Below are 22,597 nucleotides of genomic sequence, written 5' to 3'. Positions count from 1 at the left end.
CTTGCTAATTTCATGGTATTGCACTCCAAATATAAAGCAGCAATGCTAAACATGGCAAAAGGATGCCTTTTTAATTCAAATCTGAATTGATCTAAAAATGCATTTATAAAAACTAGTTCGGGCATTTACGTGTATCTTACTCATGTAACTAATGAGAGAGAACAGTCAATATATGCCCTGTTTGGTCAGGAAGTTTTGCAAGTTTTGAAGTACTGTTTAGAACTTGCCTCTTAGAAGACTTAAAAGAAGAAAAAGAAGTTGATCTCTTTCTCCAAGAGACAAACATGCTTATTACGTGGATGTTGGGCTGTTTGTGCTAAGGAGTGATGAACTTTAATTGTCTAGATATGTGGTCCATTCACTGGACGAAGGGGGACGGTGAAAAATTGAAGAGCAAATCATTGTGTTTCCAGTGTCAAATACACTAAGTAACAAAAAGCCTCTATTGGCGAAGTTCAGTTATCATAATTGCCCATGTCATCCCAGCTGCATCTGGCCATGGATTCCAGCAGAAACCCAGTTGCACCAATTCTGATCAGAATGTGCATTTTTATCTTTTCTAAGAGGTTACTCACAGGCTGATTCTTGGGATTAAGTTGTTCAGTGTCTTTTATTCATGGAATTATTTGAAGTGCACAACATCTGGGTTACTCATCTAGAAAGGATAAGTGATGGGATCCAGTGGCGTTCTCAGTCGCCTTATCCACTCCCTTACACCCTCCCCCCCAAAATACACACACAATGCTAGATTTGTGACAGTTGTCTCTGAGAGGGAGATTGCCAATATTTTCAACTTCATAGGAAATATTCATTGCCAGGTCTTAATTCTAAAGTTTAGCACCTAGAGTTGGTTGCTAACTATAATTATTTTATATTTTAATTAAATAATAATTTATTAATAAAAAAACTTCACTGTTATCAGAATTACAACATAACTTTTTAAATTTGAGAATTGAGTCTGAAGAGCAATGAGTAAATTCTAAAGGGGAGGGGTCAGAATTGAAGAAGCATCATCTTGTTAGGTGGGTCTTGTTGACTGCACTACCCAATGATTACATACCAACTCCATTTCATAACCCTTGAGTTTCATCTTAAAACATAATGTTCTTTGGGAATTATACCATGGTGAGTGATTCAGTTGAGCTGTAGTATTATGGAGAACAGTTAATTGAACCCTACTTCTCCCGCATCATAATGCATATGAAGTCAAGTCTTACAGTAGGAGTTGCTTTCAACTGTAGTCATTAGCGTATCCTGTCTTTTTAGGTAAAAAACAGGAAACTGATGAACTAAGTGGTGATGCTTCAGTGGAAGATGATTCCTTTGTCAAGGTAATAACTAAATTTATTTGAGAAATTATATACTGAACTGTTCCAGTCAGGTAAATGAAGCAAAGTTTTAGCTGAAAAGCTCCATTTGACACAAGTTAACTTAGATGGAGATCTAAATCCTTGTTCATGCTGTGCTTACACTACTACAAGATATTTGATCATCTCTTATTACACACATTCAATTAATTATATGGCTTGATTTATCTTGATGCATAACTTTCTGCATGTGAGCATGCTGTGTGCTTCAAAATAAATGGGAACTCTAGGAATGACAATAAACAATGTTGAAAATGTAGCTATTTAATATTCTTTTGAAGAAACATTGGCTCTGTTTCACTGGAAGGAAAATCTAGCTCATGCCTCTAGTTATACCATATGTTCTTCTGATTGAAAGGAAAGTGAGTTGGAGGTTCAAGATGCAAGCGATCAAGATGGAAATGATGAACTGAAGGACTTTGAAGAAGCTGGTGAAAATGAAGAAGAGAACTCTCATTCTAAAGAACTGCCTCCTTCAGAAAAGAAGAAATATTCTGATTTAAAACAGGGAGAGACAACAGAAGATGCAGAGAAGGATTTTGAAAGCCAGGTACCTTGCCACACTTGTTAAAATCTATATGAACTTTCATCAGAAAAACACATTTCTGTTTAGTCTGTTTAAAACCCTTTGGGAAGCTAAAAGTTTGTCTCTTTCAGTCTGTGTTATTCAGCTCACTAAAAGAGGTAGTACTTACTTCAAACTCCCCTGCTCCTCTTAATCTGTTTTAGGAGTACAGAGCTGAATCTCCTGACTCTCTAGATGCTTTTGTAAATATCATTATTATTAGCTTGTTTAGCAAGCCCCTTATCTGTGTTTTCAACTTAGGAAAATGATCTTCAGGACACAGAAGATGATACATTTCCAACTGTCCATGTAAGTTCCAAACAGTCTTGTTAAACTTGTGATTAGGAAATTGAAGCAAAGCCTGGCTTAAAGTGACCTCCTTTCTCAGTTAAGTTATCAGGCTTGCACCTTTTGAGCTTCCGATGGTATAATACAAATGTTTACAAATGACTGCAATGCAAGATTTGCTCATTATATTATGGATGGGCCTGGACTTTGAGATGTCCTCTCAAAGTGACTATACTTGGCTCTTGTGGGGGCATTATACACACATTTAGCTAATCGACTTGAAAATACTTTGAGGTACCTCTTTAGTGAAACTTGAGAACTATATGTAGTATCTCTAACGCAATGTATACAAAACCCTCCTCTCTTTCATTTCAGAACTTCATTTCCGAAGTTAAAATTTTAAAAATGACGTTCTGGAAATGAAGGTTCAGATACCTTTTTAAAAAGGTAAAATTCTTCCAGTTCTGAAATTCATAGAGTTCCAGACAATTCTGATGAAGACATCCAGAATGTGTGAAATATATAGTGGAAACAGATCATCTTCCCCCTCTCAGTTAACCTTTACAACCCAAAAAAGTAAACATTTGTTAAACAGGATATGTATCAGACATTTGTTGTATATTATTCAAACCAGGGGCTCTCTCACTTCCAAGGCTAACACTAATTAATTGCCTTTGATGAAACTGTGTAACAGAACAGAGATCATATTACTTGTTACTCTTGTTTGAAGACGGTAACTCTAGAACACATATCAAGTAACACTTTGACTACAATAGAAGTTGGTAACATGTTGCCACCTGTTGTAAATTCCCTTTAATGGAAAAGGGAACTTTTATAGAAAGGGAACTGTTCTTAAGTGGAAAACAAAGATCATACTGAATGCTGTGGTATGAATTCTCACTGGCTACAAAAGATGGTATAAACAACGTGTACCATCAACTTCTAATTAAACTCTTTAGTTTATGAATTAAGGAACTGTTTCCAAAAATTTGGATTACTGTGGACTTGAAATTCATAACTGTTGTGCCTAAACTCTCATAGCAAACAGATACTTAAACTTGATTTCCCCCTGTCTTGCAGAATGGTGAAGAGGAAGAAAATGAAAAAGGTATGTTTTGAAGTTTAGTAGAGTTGAGAGGTTTTAAAAACGCCTTAAACTGGTAGATTAAAAGTGAAACTTGCTTAATTTTTAGTCTAACATTAGGTTTGTCTCCAGTATTAAATATTGACTATCTCTGTATTAAGCTCACTAAGATCCATGTACTCAGTGGATTTATTTTTCTCTTAAAAGTGGATGATAGTACATATCAGTTACTGTGGTGGATGTATGCTTATTATTAATTTACATAAAAACAAACCAAATATGCAAGGACTTCTGTTTCTATGGTGCAGTAAATCTTGATGCACAAATTGAAGACTTGCACTGCAGTAACTGGTAGATGCTTAACTGAATGAGACAATACATTAATATAGTGAACTTTGAAAACTCTACCAATTATGGACCATCATCTACTTGACTTTTCACATACTGTCATCCACGTGCTGCCAAGTTGTGCTTAGGATGGTAAAGGAAGATTTCAGAAACGTGGAGGAGTCTCAACAGCGGCTTTTTTTTAAAAGCCATTCTACTTACTAACACTACAGAAGCAATGTGACACATCTGACCAACCAGAGACTTTCTGGAGAGAAGTCAAAGGATTCTACATATTGTGGACTAGAAAGGACATGGAGCACTTTCACTTTAAACAAGATGGACAGTATTGAAGTTACAGAATAAACCTACAGACTCACTGTTTACGAGGGACCCTATCGCTGAAGCATCTGTTTTGTGTGGATGCAAGAATATTGTTGGAGATACTACTTATGGGACTGAGAATGAATACTGAAAATCTGCAAAGTGGATGAAGACTGAAAACCAGTTTGCTACGAACTTTGAAGTTCACACTTCGGTTTCTGCAGCAGACTTGTACAGCTATCTTGACTGCCAAACAACCATTCAGAAAGGAGGATCAAGACAGAACCTTGAAACTGTATTGAAGACTGACTTAGACTCTCCCGACTATAACTCTTAAGGATTTTGGAAGGTTAAAAGCCTTACAACAAGGAAGTTTTCAAACATTGATTAAATCAAACTGCAAGCATCTGAAGAAAGCCTTTCTTTATGGCATATTAACACCGAAAGTGGAAAATGGATACTGGCTATGAAAAACTGGTATCTGCAGGATGGAACCATTTTCTGACTCCTACTGTTTGTTGGTATTTGTTTTAGAAAATGTATTTTGCCATGGCGAATAAGTGATCCTGGGTGAAGGATTTATTTACATGTTAATACACCTTGTTTTTTCCCCCTAACCTTCCATCAGTGCTAATAACTGGCTTTGTATTTTCTAGGTCCTATTCTAGCTTATGCATATGAAATTGTTTAAACTTCTTGTTTTGCCATATTTATTCCTGTTAAATCCTCTTAGATAAAGCAGGTTCTGGTGATGGTATACAAGAAGTATCTAAACCTCTGCCTTCAGAAGAAAGCCTAGCTGAGGCTGATCATTCGGCTCATGAAGAGATGGAAGCTAACACATCTGTGAAAGAAGCTGAGGATGATAACATATCGGTTACAATCCAGGCTGAAGATGCCATCACTCTGGATTTTGATGGTGATGACCTCCTAGAAACAGGTAAAAATGTGAAAATTACAGATTCTGAAGCAAGTAAGCCAAAAGATGGGCAGGATACCATTGCACAGAGCCTGGAGAAGGAAAGCAAGGATTATGAGATGACTGAGAACCATAAAGATGGTAAGAAGGAAGACTGCGTGAAGGGTGATCCTGTCAAGAAGGAAGCCAGAGAAGGTTCAAAGAAAGCAGAATCTGGAGACAAAGAAAAGGACACTTTGAAGAAAGGTCCCTCGTCTACTGGGGCCTCTGGTCAAGCAAAGAGGTTTGTCTTTCTATGTCCGTTCTTTACGATACTGAGTACCAGCATTCAGTAAGATCACTCTACATTAAGGGGGTAGCAGCAAGCATCTTATAATTAATATCTTATGCTCCTGCCTATAGATTTTTTTTTTTGACCGCCATAAGTTACTTTTTAAAAATTCAAGATCTTCGTATAGACACTATGTCCTACTGATTGCATTGTCGAATTGTCAGCATTTTATTTTTTTTTTTCAAATTGACAAGTTTAAGTATCCTTGTGGTGATGGTAATGAACAGCTATCAGTTCTAAGAACACAAAATGAAGTCAAGTCCCCGTCCTGAAATCTGGAGAAGATTGCCATATATCCACTGAATAGAATTGTCAGAAAATCTAGATCTTCAGGCATCTTGGGGAAAATCAGTGCAAGAATCCATAAGGGAATCATTTTGTACAAATATAACCCAGTCCACCCCTTTTTGAAATGTTAACTTGCCTGTTAGTAGTAGTGTATAAAATATATCTAAAATTCTGTATTTTCAATTTTCTTCTGATGATTTGCTTCTCCAGCTCTGCTAAGGAATCCAAAGAAAGCAAAACAACATCAAAGGACGATAAAGGTAACTTACCTCCTATTGTAGCACTTAGTTTTATATTGCTATATCTTGTGATTTAAACATAGAATACTGTAAAATTGTATCCATAGTAATTGGATAGCCACTTTTTACTTTACACGATACTTGGGAATCAATCTAGGAAGTGACCAAAAGCTAAATTATTGTAGAACATCTCTTAACCTGTTATATTTTCCTTGCTATGGACTAAAATGGCTTAGAGAATTGGTTCAATTTTTGACTGAAGTGAATAATGGTAGGCGTACACTAGGCCTTAGTTTTCCTGTGTTTTTTTATCCTTCAAGCTCCTTTCAAGTCAGTTAGCCCTAATCAAATAAGTGAAAACCCCTCAGTCTACTTCAGCTCAATCATGAGCAGAAGGGCAGCTCCATTTCTTGTTCTTGTGGCTTTATTTTGAAGAATCTGTATTTTAGATACAGAACCTAAAGTTAGTCACAGCCGTGTCTGTTTATGTATAATACTCTAATCTTTTCTTCTAAAATTCATGTACAGTAAAACCTCAGCGTTACGAACACCTCGGGAATACAGGTTGTTTGTAATTGAAATGTTTGTAATGCTGAAGAAAACATTATGGTTATTCTTTCGAAAGTTCACAACTGAACATTAATTTAATACAGCATTGAAACTTGACTGTGCAGAAGAAAAATGTTGCTTTTAACTATCTTAAACTTTCCCTGTATTTTTTTTAGTAGTTGACATTTAACACAGTACTGTAGTGCATTTGCTTTTTTTGTTTTGTCTGTCTGATTGCGAACTTCTGGTTCCAAGTGAAGTGTGTAGTTGACCACTCAGTTTGTAACTCTGAGGTTCTACTGTATATAGAAATTGTCTTGGCATTGCATTGTTACCCTTTTTAAAAAACGAAAGCTGTCAACTGAGTAGCTGTACTAGCAGCAATGCCAGTTACAGGCATTTGTTTACTATATAGTTAGCAGGGTCTTAACTCCTTTTAGCTATTGGTCTGTCAGGGAAATTCCATTTGCTTTTACTGTATCTGATGTTACAACAAGAATTACATAGATAGTAGTTGGTGAGCATAATAAAGTAACTGCTCTCCAAGCCTAAAAGTCCGTAAACACTGGGGAGAATCACAGTGAGGGTCCATATCAAAGTCCTTAAATTGTCATGCATAGAATTCTTGTCCCCATCACAAAACATTTTATTTGGAACTAAACATAATGCTATCCAGCAAATAGAATTTATCTCCAGAAAAACATCTCACATGTTGAATGTGAAATTGTCACTTCCCCCATAGTATTGTAGATACATGCTCATTATGTTCTTTTTGTATGTTTAACTTCATGCATAACTTCAAATAACATTTTAATAACTAGGATACAGCAACTCCATTTTGTTACAACTAAAGCATAAGATGACAACTAAAAGATTTTCACAGAGGTATCTTAAAACATGTGGACACTTACAGTTTGCTGGATTTGCAGTACACTGTTTAAAAAAAAGTCTAAGCATTAGGTATTCATAAAATTCCCCATCTAAGATTTTTAAATATAGTACACTTAAGCATTACAAAAAGAACAGGAGTACTTGTGGCACCTTAGAGACTAACAAATTTATTAGAGCATAAGCTTTCGTGGACTACAGCCCTCTTCTTCGGATGCATATAGAGTGGAATAAATATTGAGGAGATATATATACACACATACAGAGACAACTCCCACCTGTTTATGCTCTCTGTATGTGTGTATATATATCTCCTCAATATTTATTCCACTCTATATGCATCCGAAGAAGAGGGCTGTAGTCCACGAAAGCTTATGCTCTAATAAATTTGTTAGTCTCTAAGGTGCCACAAGTACTCCTGTTCTTTTTGTGGATACAGACTAACACGGCTGCTACTCTGAAACCTGTAATTAAGCATTACAGTCAATGACTTAGTTCAAATTTTTCCCTTTTGTTATTACTTAGGCTCCATACAGAATAAGTAGTCTTTTTTCCAGATGACATGGGAAAAGATTAAGGACCCTCCAATAGGATGGTGGCAAGTCAGTTTTTAGAATAAATCGTTTGTAGGGTTGGAAGTTCCAATACTATTGACATTGTCTGTATGTATGCCTAGGACCCTGTTTCAATAATAAATGCATTTGAATACAAACAATTGCAAGGTCATATATCTAGGTATGACCTGCAGCCTTTGTTCCTACAGTATCTTGAAAAACAGTGATTCTGAAAAAAATTTAGGGGTCATAGTGGATAAGCAACTCTACACAAGCTCCCAGTGTGATGCTCTGGCAAAAATGGCTAATGTTATAGAATCATAGAATATCAGGGTTGGAAGGGACCTCAAGAGGTCATCTAGTCCAACCCCCTGCTCAAAGCAGGACCAATTCCCAACTAAATCATCCCAGCCAGGGCTTTGTCAAGCCGGGCCTTAAAAACCTCCAAGGAAGGAGACTCCACCACCTCCCTAGGTAACGCATTCCAGTGCTTCACCACCCTCCTAGTGAAATAGTGTTTCCTAATATCCAACCTAGACCTCCCCCACTGCAACTTGAGACCATTACTCCTTGTTCTGTCGTCTGCCACCACTGAGAACAGCCGAGCTCCATCCTCTTTGGAACCCCCCTTCAGGTAGTTGAAGGCTGCTATCAAATCCCCCCTCGTTCTTCTCTTCTGGAGACTAAACAATCCCAGTTCCCTCAGCCTCTCCTCATAAGCCATGTGCTCCAGACCCCTAATCATTTTTGTTGCCCTCCGCTGGACTCTTTCCAATTTTTCCACATCCTTCTTGTAGTGTGGGGCCCAAAACTGGACACAGTACTCCAGATGAGGCCTCACCAATGTTGAATAAAGGGGAATGATCACGTTCCTCGATCTGCTGGCACCAGCTGGCGCAGGGCCCGGTGGGACCAGGCTGATGGAGGGTGGAAGGAATTCAACACCCAGGAAGCGCAAGGATTAGCAGCACTCCTCAGAGCCGGGCGTGGGGCAGGGTGATGTGGGGCAGGCCCCCTCCTGTCCCACCTTCTGAGAAGCCCCTCATGCCCCAGGTGCAGCCCCCTGCCAGCCCGGCCCTGGCCAAGAGGCTCCCTGTGCTGGGTGAGACCACGGCCCAGGGCGGCTCTCTGAGGGTGAAACGCCTGCGCCCAGGGACCCTGAGGGGCCGCTGTCCCTCCCACCCCAATGGGAGCCGACCCGAGCACACGGCCACGGGGACTCTGGCTCAGACACTGAGCTCCAGCCCCAAGCACCTGCCCGTCCCGGGGGCTCCCGCGGGCGCACTCAGCCCCGGCAGGCCCTGCGGGCGTCTGGACAGAGCCGGGGTGACCAGCTGCAGCTCCCAGCATTCCGTGCGCCTGGGATGGGAGATCTCTGACCCCCCTGCGCGCTGGGGCCTGTAGTGCAGCCTGCCCCATATCGGCCCCCTCACCCCCCAGCAGAGCCCAGCCACCCATCCATGCCGGGGGCCCAGAGCGGAGCCGGGGGGGGGGCCAGAGAGACGCGCTCACCATCTGGAAGATGAAGGTCACGGTGCCACACACACGCACAGCCTTGTTAAAGCGCAGCTCCAGGTACTCGTAGGTGCTGGTCTGTAGATGTATAAATGGGAGTAGTGAGTAGGTAGGTGATCTTGCCTCTCACTAAGGCATTGGTGAGTACTGGAATACTGCATCCAGTTTTACTGTCAACAATGTAAAAGATGTTGAAAAATTGGAGAGGGGTCCAAAAAAGACCCACAGAAATTTATATGAAGTTTGTGAGAAAATGTTTTACCGTGAAAGACATAGAGCTCAGTCTTCTTTTTTTTAATAAGCTAAAGGATTGAGGTGACTTCGCAGTGCTGTATAAGTATCTTCACGAAAAGACAATACCAGGCACTAAAGGATTCGTTAATCTAGCAGAGAAGTGCATAATAAGAACCTAATGGCTGGAAATTAAAGCCAGACAAAGTGAAATTAGAAATAAGGCGCACATTTTTAACAGTGTAATTAGCCACTAGACCAAACTATCAAGGGAAGTGATGGGTTCTTGATCTGTCTTCAGAAAAAGACTGGATGCCTTTCTGGAATATATGTTTTAATCACACTAGTTATTAGGCTAAATACAGGGGTAGCTGGATGGATGAAATTCTATGGTATGTATTGTACAAGAGGTCAGACTATATATGAACTAATGGTATCTTTTCTCAAAGTATGAATTGAGGTAATAATAACTTTTATTTACTGCTCATGGTAACATTAGACCACATCTTAGTAACTTCAAGTTTTCTTTGTGGAACTTGTTCCAGGAAGTGCAAGCAGTGTTAGTGGTAGCAGTGGAAGTTCAACTAGGAACCTATGGGTTAGTGGACTCTCTTCCAACACGAAAGCTGCTGACTTGAAAAATCTCTTTGGCAAATATGGAAAGGTATTTCTTTGTGTTCAGTATTTTGATGGAAAGAACTAAACTGACAAATGTTATGTTTTAACATGAGCTGATCTAAGACCATATCTGACTGACCATATAAAACCTAAATTGCATAACGGTAACATCAAGAGTATCTTGGCAGTGAAGGAAGAGGTTTTTGTTGGAGTAGCTTTTCTGAGAGAGATGAGGGGAGGTGCGGATATTGAGTTACTACCTACATACCAACTGAGTTCTCATTTCTCCTTCCCAAAACCTGCAAAGGTCAGTCTCTGTCTGATGCATATGCCATAGTCTGGAGTAGTCAAATGGAAAGGTTTTGTAGCACAGCCTAAAATGATCTCTTCATGTTGGGATTAAGGAGGAGTTGGACTGCATAAGTTATCACTTTCTCATAGCCAGAGTCTAATTCTTTTTGATCCAAAAGTCTGTTTCCTCTGAATAATAATTTGAATAGCACAAAAGGTTGTGGCCTTTTTTTTGGTCTGAGTGGCTTATTTGTCTATTTAAAACTTGTTCCCAGTTGACTTCTAAGCTAAACGGAGAAACCTCTCAAATTGAAATAAGCATCCATGCAACCTTCTGCACCTTAAAATAACACCTTAATATAAATACACTGCTCTGTTCAAGACAGTTGCTAACCTCATTTTACAGTTTTGGGTTGGGGAGACCTGCAAAAGTCGTGACAGTGGTCTAGGTATTAATTTGACTTAGATTTTAAAATGTTTTGTTACAAACATGAAAAGCTATAAAACTGTTTATACAGGTTTGTTTCCTAGGCATGGTATGTAGAGTTGACACCAGGACTTCATGGATTCTGCCAACATGTAGTTTGCCACAGAATCTAAATCTTCATTTAAATATTTTTATGGTCTTATAGTTGCATCTGTTTAATCTTCAGAAGCTCTTTACAGTGTCTTCCTCAGGTTGCAGACCTCCTGACACAAGCTCAGGAGTGTACAGTGCATCTCAGTTGGTTATTAGAACCAGAAGCCTGTATTTATAAATTACATATGAACACTATTCCACTGCTGGTTATTCTAACAAACACCTAACTGATATGTATATCGCACAGTCCTGAAATGCTTCCCACACCACCTCAGATGTTGACATCCTTAACTGTTCCTATTCAAGTGATGAAACCTCTAGCTCTGTCCTTTTCTCCTTCTACAATGCAGACTTGCATTACTGAAAAATAAATAAATCTATGGTCTATCAAAAACTGAATTTAAGAACAGTGTAAACAAAAGTATATCAAAAGAGGCTACAGTACTACATGTTTAAACGTTCATTTATTGAAGCTGCTGCCTCAGTGCTGCAGAATCTAGAAATGACGCCCTAGCATTTATGTACTTTGTAGCAAGATTGACCTAACTGGGAGCCAGGGGTGACACCTTGCTCAATGCTTTCCTCTCAGCAAGAGGCATCCTGGCACACACTACTGAAATTACTTGACAGTCTGATATTGACTCTTGAAAGAGGTTCCCTCCTCCATATGTATATGTGGAGTGGATTGCTGCATGGAAATTTGAGTGCCAGTATAAGTTGTTGGTCTCTCACTTGTCTAGCCAACAAACTTAAACAGCGTGATAAAGTTACAACAAAATGTTACTTTAGTGGATGAGTACTAATTTTATTCTTGTATTTCATATAATATATATTTTTAGGTCCTTAGTGCAAAGGTGGTCACAAATGCACGAAGCCCTGGAGCAAAGTGTTATGGCATTGTAACCATGTCCTCCAGTACAGAGGTGGCTAGATGTATTGCACATCTCCATCGCACGGAGCTACATGGACAACAAATTTCTGTTGAGAAAGTAAGTTTAGCGCATACTCCTTACAGAAGGATTATTTGTGTATGTGGTCGCATTCTATTAAATTTACCTTTCTAAAAAATGTAGGTAAAAGGTGATCCTTCCAAGAAAGAGCTGAAGAAAGAAATTGATGAGAAATCTGGTTCTGGTAGAAACATGGGGGATAAGAAGACTGCATCGATCGATAAAACTAGCAAGTAAGAGCTTGCTTTACATCTTTGGTTTGATGGACTGTCTAAACAAAATGTGTACTGAAACTATATATCCTTTCTCACTGTCTCTCTTTATGTCCTTTTTTAACAAGAACTCAGTCAGCCAAAAAAGAAGAGAAGAAATCTGACAAATCGGAGAAAAAAGAAAGTAAAGAAGCTAAGAAAACTGAAGGTAAAGATGAGAAGAATGATAATGGATCAAGTGGCCCTAATCAAGAATCCACTAAAAAAACTGAAGAAAAGAAACGAATAAGTATGCAATATAGCTTTTTCCCTATTGCCTGTTTTCATCTTTTCATTTGCTTTTACGGCAGCAGATAATACCCAAGATGCCACTGCATATAAACCCTAAAACCTTGTTTCCTTAAAACCTTCAGTAATAGGGCTGTCATCACTAAGAAAGTCATTCTAGTGCTGTCTTACAAACGACTAGATTTTTGTATGACTGTTTATTACACGGATATGTATTGACATACTTGTCCTATCATAGTCATCTTAATTTTTAAGATGCAAGATATGAATTTCAGCAAGTAAACTTTCCAGAGCAGGCAGTTGACCATCTTAAAATGTTAGGTTATTTTCATTTGTAACTGTAGTGTTAAATCAAAACCACTTTAATTCATACTTGTTTTAAACCCATTTTTCTTAGGTGGAAAAAGTCCAGGTCAGATGGTAGTTCTAGACCAAACAAAAGGAGATCAGGGTCACACTAGGACAGTGAGAAGGGGAAGGTTTGATAAAGTAAGTATCTCTCTAAACTTAACACACAGTCCTTGTCTGTCTCCACATTACTTTCTAACCACCTTGTCTCCAATTAATAAGCCAAGTAACTATCTGCAGATAGTTGTTAGCTTCAGAATAGTCTAAGGTATCAACAGCGTTGTCCATGCTAACTAGTTCTTGAGGTTGTGATATGCTAAACTAGCATAGTATCCAGATATCCCCCTAGTCCCATGTGACTTTTGAAATAACTTGAATTTCTGTCTACAGCCACTGGTGCTAAGGAACAAAGAGCGTTTCATTCAAGATAAAATGAAGTTCAGGGAGTACAGAGGTAGAAAGGATATCTTGCCTTTTGAGAAAATGAAGGAACAAAGAATGCGGGAGCACATGGTTCGATTGGAACGAATACGTCGAGCAGTTGAGCTCCGAAGGTAGTGATCAAAATTTTTTGTTTCAGTTCAGACTACTTTAAGACTTAATTGGGTAAAATTGCTATTAGAAATCCGATAATAGGGCATTTCATCAAGCATTTTCCATGCTCAGATTTCAAATTGGTATGAAAATACACCTCTACCCCGATATAACGCTGTCCTCGGGAGCCAAAAACCTTACTGCGTTATAGGTGAAACCGCGTTATATCAAACTTGCTTTGATATGTCGGAGTGCGCAGCCCCGCCCTCCGGAGCACTGCTTTACTGCATTATATCCAAATTTGTGTTATATCAGGGTAGAGGTGTACTTCAGTCAAATATCTGAAGTCCAAATTTGGTGCAAAAAGTTGGAAAATAGTGTCCATAGAGTAGAATAACTGGGATATGTATTTCATAACTGTCTGTGGTATGTCAGTTCTTACATGTGATCAATCTGTTTCTGTAAACTCTTGACATCTTTAGTCCAATTGACTGTAATAAGTGTGACTAGAAATAGCTAATTCCGTAAGTACACCTTAATGACAAGGGGGCATGATATGGGATTGGTATTTTTGCCACCAATAAGCCCAATCTGTCTTACTTTGAAGCTGGATAGATACTCTGCTTTGTTCTGCTCCCTCTATGTGGGTCAAGCTCGGCAAAGGGAGCAGAAACAACCCATGAGTTACCTGTTGGCGTTCCTGTGGTGTGGGGATTTCCAGCAGGTGTAGAGCTGATATAGCAGGCTCCTACATCTCCCTCCCTGCAGCCTAGTGCGGCGGGGCAGGGGGAGAAGGAGAAGGGAAGGAGTGGGACCATGCTGCACTCTGACATGTGGCCCAGCTATTGTCAGAATTGGGAGCAGAAATTAGCCCCCTGATGATGATTCTCTAGCTCTGCTGGAGCTGCCACAAGCTGTATACAGCAAAGAATCTAACTCCCACCTTGTATATCTTTGCTAGGCTGTCAGCCTGGCAGAGTCAAAATGCAGACAGTAGCAGCAGAGAGGTGCCAATTAAAAAAAACAAAACCCTCACACCTACTCCCCGTTCTATCAACATCGAATCTACGTGCACCTCAGATGACCTCTTAAATAAATGAGCTTTGTAGCATGCCATACAGATTACCCACTTTGGGCTGTTTGGGACAAAGGAGGAAGTGAATTCCCAAAAAAGGGCCCTGCCAGCAGCCGTGTCTTTCAGTTTGAACACCTGCTGACTACAGCTGTGGCAGTATTGCACAGGAGAAACAAGTCTCAAATAAACAACCACTATAAGCCATACTTTTTAAATTCATGTTGTAGACGAAGAGAACTTGCTGAGAGAGAGCGTCGTGAAAGAGAACGCATTCGAATCATACGTGAACGTGAGGAACGTGAGCGCTTGCAGAGGGAAAGAGAACGATTGGAGATTGAAAGACAAAAACTGGAGAGGGAAAGAATGGAACGAGAGCGCTTGGAAAGAGAACGGATTCGTATTGAACAGGTACAGGCCAGTATGCACAAAGTGCAGTGTTGCATCAAGTTACAATATTGCACTTAATCCTTTCCATTTTATTTGCTGTGATTCTCTTAAGTAGAAAATATAACTTGTAAACAGTGAACTTTCCCTCTGGCTGTTCAGCAGCTTATATGGAGAGTTGTCTAGATCTCGGTGGAAGTCCACAACCAAGAAGCTAAAGGATTCTGTTAGCCACATAAATCTAACTTAAATCTGCAAGTATTTCTTCTATAACTATGAATTTACTGCAAACAGAAAATGAGAGTGCCTTTCAGGGCACATTGGTACTAGAAATGTTAAAACTTTCTAGTGACAAATTCTTGGCTAATGAGATGGCATACCAAAGGTCCTATCATTCTGCTTTTTCATATAGTGAGTTATGTCTAATAGATCCCAATAGTCTAAAACTACTTCTGTGTGTTGCAGGTTTCTCCAGAATTAGTACAGAAATTGAATTTTGATCTGATTTGTGTGTGGGGAATTCATTCTGTATATGTAGCAACTGTTGTATGTTTGCCTCTAGTACAAAGCTAATGTGTTGATTATATAGTAATCCTTCCTTTTCTTTTTGGTAGGAGCGTCGCAAAGAAGCAGAGCGTATTGCTCGTGAAAGGGAGGAGCTTCGTCGACAGCAGCAGCAGCTTCGTTATGAACAGGAGAAAAGGAACTCTTTGAAACGTCCACGTGATGTAGATCACAGGTAGTGTATTTTCCAAGTTGCTAATCTGTTGCTCCTGCCACCAAACAACCTCTGTTTATCATTAAGTGGGCCCATGCAGAGAACACTTAGTTGGCCAGGATTCAACACTTGCCACCATAACGGAATACCCAGTGCTGCTGACCTACTTGCTAAGGACTAATACAGCGGTTCTCAAACTGTGGGTCGGGACCCCAAAGTGGGCCGCAACCCTGTTTTAATGGGATCGCCAGGGCTGGTGTTAAACTTGCTGGGGCCAGGGCTAAAGCTTGAGCCCCGCAGCCCAGGGCCGAAGCACAAGGGCTTCAGCCCTCGGTGATGGGGCTCAGGTTACACACCTCCCACTTGAGGCTGAAGCCCTTGGGCTTTGCTCTCCTCCCCTCCCCCTCCCTCCTGGAGCAGTGGGGCTTGGGCTGGCTCAGGCATCAGTCTCCACTCCTGGGGCTGTGTAGTAATTTTTGTTGTCTGTGTAATGAAGTTTGAGAATCTCTGGACTAATATGCCTAAATCAATGTAATGTAACTGTGGAGAGAGACAATTCTGTACTAGGAAGGAAACATCTTATGATAGAGCCCTCATGGCCCGACAAGAGCATAACGTACACGTGTGTGCATGCTATTTTACTGTCCAGCTACCACTTCTTGGTGTTAAAACTTCAGATCCTGGGAGCTGGATGGCTCAGTGAATCAGTAATGCAATACAGAGCCTTTTGCTTCTAGATATCTGTATCAGTTTCTTCCTAGTTGAGTGGTCAGTGACAAAAATTGCCAGCTGGCAGATGTTTGCCCCATGTGACTTGAACAGGCAGCGTTACACTTGACTACTTGTCAGATAAGAATGGAACTAAAATTCTTACAGTTGGCACCATTGTTAGTATTTTCAACAGCGTGTAAGGAATCACCTAAAATCAATCAATCATTGAGGTGGTCATGATTTTCCCATTGGTCAAAATACGGCTGCTTCTATCAATGGTGTACGTACTTCATGGGAAATGGGACTTGAGTTTTGAAGGCCATTAATTGCACATTAATGAACACACAGCCTTTCTTTAAAGAGCCTGCAAATAGACTAAATCCGATCTGTTCTGTTCATAGTTCTGTGATTTAATGTCTCCAATGACCAGGCTAACTGGGACATTCTGCATACTGTTCTCCTCCACATGTCAATGTATTTTAGTTCTTGTAATTTTGTCTGAAAGTTACCTTTAGTTCTACTGATGTTCACTGGTCACAGATTCTACCCTGTGCAGAAATCAAACAGTGGGCCCTTACTAGTAGTCTCGGATGTTTGTACAGATAGTATTTTAGAACCAAGAATATTTGTCCACTTCAGGCAGTCTGAGGTAAAATGGAAACTATCATGATTTTTTTTTTTTAAACATGACCTTCATTAGAAAGCAGTGAACTAAGTCATGCATTTATCAAATTCACTGATGAAAAATTGGAACAAATTATTAGTTCTAAGCATAGTTACAGGAGTTGGAGACTTCTTGAAGACTAAATAACGGACAGACTCACTTGAAGAAAACTTTTTATTTCTTCTGTACTATAGTAAAAAGACCACAATTCAAATATTGTAACTTGCTGTAAAATATTCATTAAAAATGTCTGTTTTTAAAGGCGAGATGATCCCTACTGGAATGAGAATAAAAAGATGTCCTTGGATACAGATGCACGCTTTAGTCATGGTTCTGATTACAGTCGCCAGCAGAATAGGTTTAATGACTTTGACCACAGAGAGAGGGGGCGATACCCAGAGGGTTCATCAGTGCCATCATCCTCTTTTGAAAGGTATGATTGTGGACAATAGTTACTAAGATTTAATAAGGCTTGATGTTTGGGTTCAGCAGTTCAAAACCAAACAAAACACTGAGAAGTGTCTCTAGTATTCATAGGAGGCTAATAGAGCTACATTTTCAGGCAGTCTAGATAGGATATTGATGTAAAATGTGGCTAAATGGCAACATTTGCCCAAACAGACTTTTTTCTTAAAATTTATAGACTAATTTAATTTTATACTTTTTCAGTTGGATCTCTAGTTTATCCAGCCCATTTCATAATCCTGGAAATAAGTTTCTGTAACAGTGTTCAGTTCTGTAACAACGTTCTGATTGTAGGAATTAAGTGTTCTGAAACCTGTTGTTGAACCTTGTCATAGTTACAATAAGTGCAGGTGTTCACATTTTGGTGATTCCATGTACATAGCTACTAAATTGACTGAAGTAGGTAAGGAAGCAATGGGTGTTCTAGCTGAAGTTAGTGGACTGGGCAAATAACGTGTCCTGCCTTCCAATTTGTACAGGCGAGAACGCTTTGTAAATCAAAGTGAAGGAAAAAAGACGCGCCCGACAGCGCGAAGAGAGGAGCCTGGGTTTGAGAGGTACCCTAAGAATTTCAGTGAGTCCAGAAGAAATGAACCCCCACAACCAAGAAACGAACTTCGAGATACCGACAGACGAGAAGTGCGAGGAGACAGAGATGAGAGAAGAACAGTGATAATTCATGATAGGCCAGAAATATCACACGGTCGTCATCCAAGAGAGACTGGTTCAAATCCACCTAGACAAACGAATTGGAAGACCGAGGGAGGCATAAGCACAGACAAACGGGATGCCAGGTAATAGTCTGCTGGATATTAGACAAAGCTGTATTGCTAGTGATTCCAGCAAAATCAATATATAGCATCATTGGTAACTGTAGAATTTGCCTAAACCAACAAACAAACTAGATAATCAGAATGGCACAGTTTAAAACTTGCATTCTGTTCATATTGTTTGTCGTAACTTGACTATACAGGGAATCCTTGGACTGACGATGCGCCACTTATGACGCTTTTCAATTGACTGCCTGTTTCGCCCTTAGGATGCTCATTTTGCACAAAGTTCGTTTGAAATCACTTCCTGGCTGCAATATGCTGGTGTGGAGCTGAAAGGGGTTGCTTCTGATTGGCTTTGAGCCAGCAGCATAGCTTGTTGCTGGGTCGGGTTGCTGCTTGTTTTTTGATTGGCTGAGCCCAGGGCCAGGAGCCAATCAGAAAGCTTGAACAGTGATTGGCTAAGGCTCAGTATGTGTGCTGTTCTCCCTGGCTTTCTGAGCTTGTGTTGCCAGCATTCTGAGTAGCATATGTGAATTTGTTTGTTTGAATGCTGTTTAAAAAAATACAGTGTATGGTAAATACATTGATGTTGCAACATTAGTCATCTATAATTCATTTAGTACAAAAAATCTGGGTTATTGTGGTGAAAATAGTGTATCAAGCCTTGCTTCAGGAACCAATCCCCCCTTCATACCATTGATTCCTATGGGAAAAGCGGTTTCAACTTACAACGCAATTCTGAGGAATGAATTGTCGTAAGTTCAAAGACTCCCTGTATTGCTTATTGTTCATTCTGCTATGCTCTTCTTGGGCATGCATAGTAGCAGGGTGGTAAGTAGCTCTTTGAGAGAATGTAGGATGCATCCTATTTTTATTAGTAATTTTTTTGAGATGACTATTCAGACGTATACATTGCTTCTTAGGAAGTTACTTGCAAGTAACTAAGAACCTAAAATATACTGAAAATTGGACTCTGTCTAGCCTACACACAAAGTTACCAGCTACTGCCTTGTGCCAATAAAAGAAAAATTTGATCAGGTAATTCTTTTACAGAGGAGAGAGACCAGAGAGATCAGGAAGAGAGGTGTCTGGACATGTGAGAAGTGCTGCTCCCGGTAGCCGTAGCAGCGCTTCTGGTTATGGAAGCAGGGAGGGAGAACGGGGAGTCATGGGAGAAAGAGGAAGTGGAGGACAAGTAAGTATCTTTACTGCTTTTATACCTGTTTAATGTTTTCTGAAACTGTTGGAGAATGAGCTAACCCTGTACCCATAGTATTTATACTGCTGTGCAGTGCTAAAGGGTAATGTGGTTTTTTCCATTAAATATCCAAAAAGTGAGTGTCCATTACTTCTCTTGGTGATCTAATGTGCTTCAGGTGAATCAGAACAATGGATGTAGCTGCTGTTTGAACCACTGATATCACATCAAGTGGTGGGAGATTAGTTCACTGGAATACAGTGCAGCCTTCTCCCTAGGAGCTGAGCATTCTGTCTCAGATAATTATGTACCCGACTTTCTAAAGTGTTTGGTAACAACAAAAATCCCAAGAACAATTAGAGTTCTAATCTTGCCCTTGCTGGCACTGTAGTCTGTAGTGACAACCGTGCTAGTGTGACATTGGCTAACCAAGAAACTCAATTTCTTCTCTGATACCTACAGATAACATTAACCACCCTTCAAAAAAGGGGAGTATAGCTATTGCTGTTCTCCAGGTAGGGAAACTGATGCAGGGTGTGAAGTTACTAGTCCACTGTCACAAAACAGATCAGTGTCTGAGCTGGGTGTAGCATCCGGATTTCTTGATTCCCAGTCCATGGAACCAGGCCACCTTCCCAAAATTAAAGCTGCACAGAAACACTTTTTCACAAAGGAGCTCCCATATTAGCATTTTAAAAAATGTTACTTTGAAGCAAGAGGATCAGACTCAGAAATGCCAGTTCTAAGTTGTTGAATTTGTAAAGTGATTTTTACCTTTAAACACTGTTACGATAGAATTTACTCCAAGTATATTGGAGAGAATCCAAAGTCATTGCATAAAATGTGTATTTCCTTCAAGTAACTCAATACATTGCAGTTTAAGCCATGTGACCTTTTCAGACTTGCAGTAAATCACTGTATATTTTGCTAGCATTATAATGAAGATAGACATGTTGTTGAACGCCATAGTCGTGAAACTGGACCAAGAAAAGAATGGCATGGACCTAGTTCTCAAGGAAGTGGGTATCATGATGCAAGGAGAATGGGAGATGGCCGTGGAGGAGGCGGCATGATGTCTCCACATACAAGGTACAAAAAACGCTCCTTTCCCCTGGTTCCCCATTGTTGAGCTCTCAAAGCTCTTCATTGCGACCATAATCCTTCTGGATGAGAACCAATCAACGCCACTTAATCGGTTGAAGGGGTCGCTGCTGCACAACATGAAACTCATCTTTCCCATGAGCTGAGCTGACTTAGTCATGAATCTGGATCATTTACATAACAGTGCAGAGTATTCCCTGCACTGCTACTAGCAGTTATTCAATAGCAGCAGTGTTCAGCTGCATCAGTGTATTCTGCTGTAAAGTGTGTAACTTCCTCTTTAACAGGAAAGCTTTCATTATGTTGTACCAAGCCTCTCCTCCTGAGGTTCTACTAATCTGTTCCACAGTTGTTACATAAGTATTTAGTACTGTTCACACACAGATTTGACAGACTCATAAAGGGTATTCTGAGTGGAAGTTTTAACACTTTTTTTTTTTTTTAAAACCTTTGTTTCCAGTAACTCTTCACCAATTAATAGAGTTGTACAGATCACAGGCAATTCCATGCAGAGGGGAAGTGGCTCAGGATTTAAGCCGTTTAAGAGTGGACCTCCACGAAGATTCTAGGATCCACAGCTGCTTGGTTTCAAGATAACTTATTGAAATCTCATCTAAACTTTACCTGATTAGATACAAACAGGAAGTCTTGTCTGGAAATCCTGTTGAATTTTTTTTAATTTTAACATGATTACTTTTTTCCTCTCAATTTTGGAGGCATTTTTAATAGTTGCGTTGTAATTTTGGATAGTTTTTGTGTATCTTTGATAAGCCTTTTCCCTGCGGCACTAGAGCTCTGCAAAACAAATTGGAACCAAAATATTTGTTAACACTGTATAAATATAAAGGAATAGTTTGCAGCTGTGTGCTAGTAGTTTAATTTACCAGCATTAGCTCTGTGGTGTCACGCTTTAAAGTTAGCTACTTAGAACATACACAACAGTAACCTCCATTTTGAAGGTTGTTCAGGCTATAAAACCTGCTTTCTGATTTGTAGAGAATAAGGTTGTTTTCTTGCATTTCTGGGTATTATGTAACCTATTTTTGCAGAAGGTACTGTTACATTGAGTGCATCTATGTGTATTCTTGCAAATGTATTCTTTTGAAATAAACCTTCATATTCTGTATAGTTCCTAGTAAGTTTCTGGAACTTTCAGTCTACTGGGATAAAAAAGAATAAAACTGACACATTTTGAACACAAGCTCTGTGTTCCTGTATGGCATACAATAGACACCATGCGGGGGGGAGGGGGAGAGGACACAGCATGGTTTTGATTGCTGAAACTCTCTACAAACCACTACCTTGTAATCAAAAAGGACAGCTTGTTCAAGTCACTGACCACAGTTTCTATACTGCTACCAGTAGAACTCAGTTCATATCTAGAAGACAATTTTGATTTTTAAGTTGAGATGTAAATCAATTAAAATGTGTTCAGATCTGATGCAAGCAATTTAAAGAAAAGTTTCCTGAGTGTAATTTCATGAATGTGAAGGATCACTTTTTTTCTTAATAGGATGTAGGATGAATCTCAACACTAGAGTCCCTGTTTTATTTTTATTCTCAGCCTCTGACTCCACATTTCAGCATGTTAATGCAAAAGTTAATGGTACTTTTGAAGGCCTGCAAAGGAACAAAGACCTACACTTTAGCATCAGCAATCCATTTAATCCTTGCATGCCTTTCTAATTTAGAAGTAGGAGTGATCAGACTTGGGAGAAACAAAGTAGACTGTTGGGGGTAGAGCTGAAGACTTGTCCTCCATTCACAAGTAGGACAGGATATAGTTTGGGGATTTTTTTTGTGATAAAAAATGTAACTGGTTAGCAGGGTCTGAAGAAGCAAATTCCTCTTCAATATATAGAATATTTACAACTTCTGTCTCATTACTTGCATGCTTCCCACCATGGTATCCTCTGAACTTGTGGATTTATTCTCAACTTTCCAGTGAGAGTAGAGGGAGCATTAATTTCATTTTACAGATGGACTGAGGCACAAGTGATTTACTACAGTCTTGAAGCCAGGAATGGAAAGCATTTCACTAGAGTGGCAGTCAGTGCCTTCACCACATGACCCTCTTTCTCATCTCACCCAGCAAGTCTCTGATTAACTAAAGCTGTGTTCACTTTGTGGGAGTCAAAGAATAGTTTTCAACTACAACTGTTTGTGGTGTGTGTGTGTGTATGTATGTATATGGCCTTGCTGCACTGAATCACCTGCA

General features: G+C 39.7%; 1 protein-coding gene across 3 annotated transcripts in view; it reads left to right on the top strand.

Annotated features, from left to right (window-relative positions):
* SLTM (SAFB like transcription modulator) overlaps positions 1-21,507 on the top strand; it is a 32,113-nt gene extending 10,606 nt beyond the window's left edge. Inside the window, exons 3-21 of one of the 3 annotated variants that reach the window (XM_005309385.4) lie at positions 1,267-1,331; positions 1,726-1,917; positions 2,194-2,241; positions 3,301-3,328; positions 4,689-5,157; positions 5,704-5,753; positions 10,015-10,133; positions 11,798-11,947; positions 12,032-12,141; positions 12,249-12,328; positions 12,806-12,897; positions 13,147-13,310; positions 14,593-14,773; positions 15,364-15,488; positions 17,105-17,275; positions 17,787-18,101; positions 19,134-19,275; positions 20,210-20,367; positions 20,840-21,507. In XM_005309385.4, coding sequence (XP_005309442.2) covers positions 1,267-1,331; positions 1,726-1,917; positions 2,194-2,241; positions 3,301-3,328; positions 4,689-5,157; positions 5,704-5,753; positions 10,015-10,133; positions 11,798-11,947; positions 12,032-12,141; positions 12,249-12,328; positions 12,806-12,897; positions 13,147-13,310; positions 14,593-14,773; positions 15,364-15,488; positions 17,105-17,275; positions 17,787-18,101; positions 19,134-19,275; positions 20,210-20,367; positions 20,840-20,948 — 2,768 coding nt within the window. In that variant the 3' untranslated portion in view covers positions 20,949-21,507. Of the gene's footprint in view, positions 1-1,266; positions 1,332-1,725; positions 1,918-2,193; positions 2,242-3,300; positions 3,329-4,688; positions 5,158-5,703; positions 5,754-10,014; positions 10,134-11,797; positions 11,948-12,031; positions 12,142-12,248; positions 12,410-12,805; positions 12,898-13,146; positions 13,311-14,592; positions 14,774-15,363; positions 15,489-17,104; positions 17,276-17,786; positions 18,102-19,133; positions 19,276-20,209; positions 20,368-20,839 lie in introns of all 3 variants that reach the window. The other 2 variants (XM_005309384.4, XM_042853866.2) reach the window with 2 other exon arrangements.
* The last annotated feature ends 1,090 nt before the right edge of the window (positions 21,508-22,597 follow it).

This window comes from Chrysemys picta, chromosome 10, assembly GCF_011386835.1.
Source record: "Chrysemys picta bellii isolate R12L10 chromosome 10, ASM1138683v2, whole genome shotgun sequence".
Classification (NCBI taxonomy): domain Eukaryota; kingdom Metazoa; phylum Chordata; order Testudines; family Emydidae; genus Chrysemys; species Chrysemys picta.
Note: the sequence above shows the minus strand (reverse complement) of the source record. Positions and strands in the feature narration are given on the sequence as shown.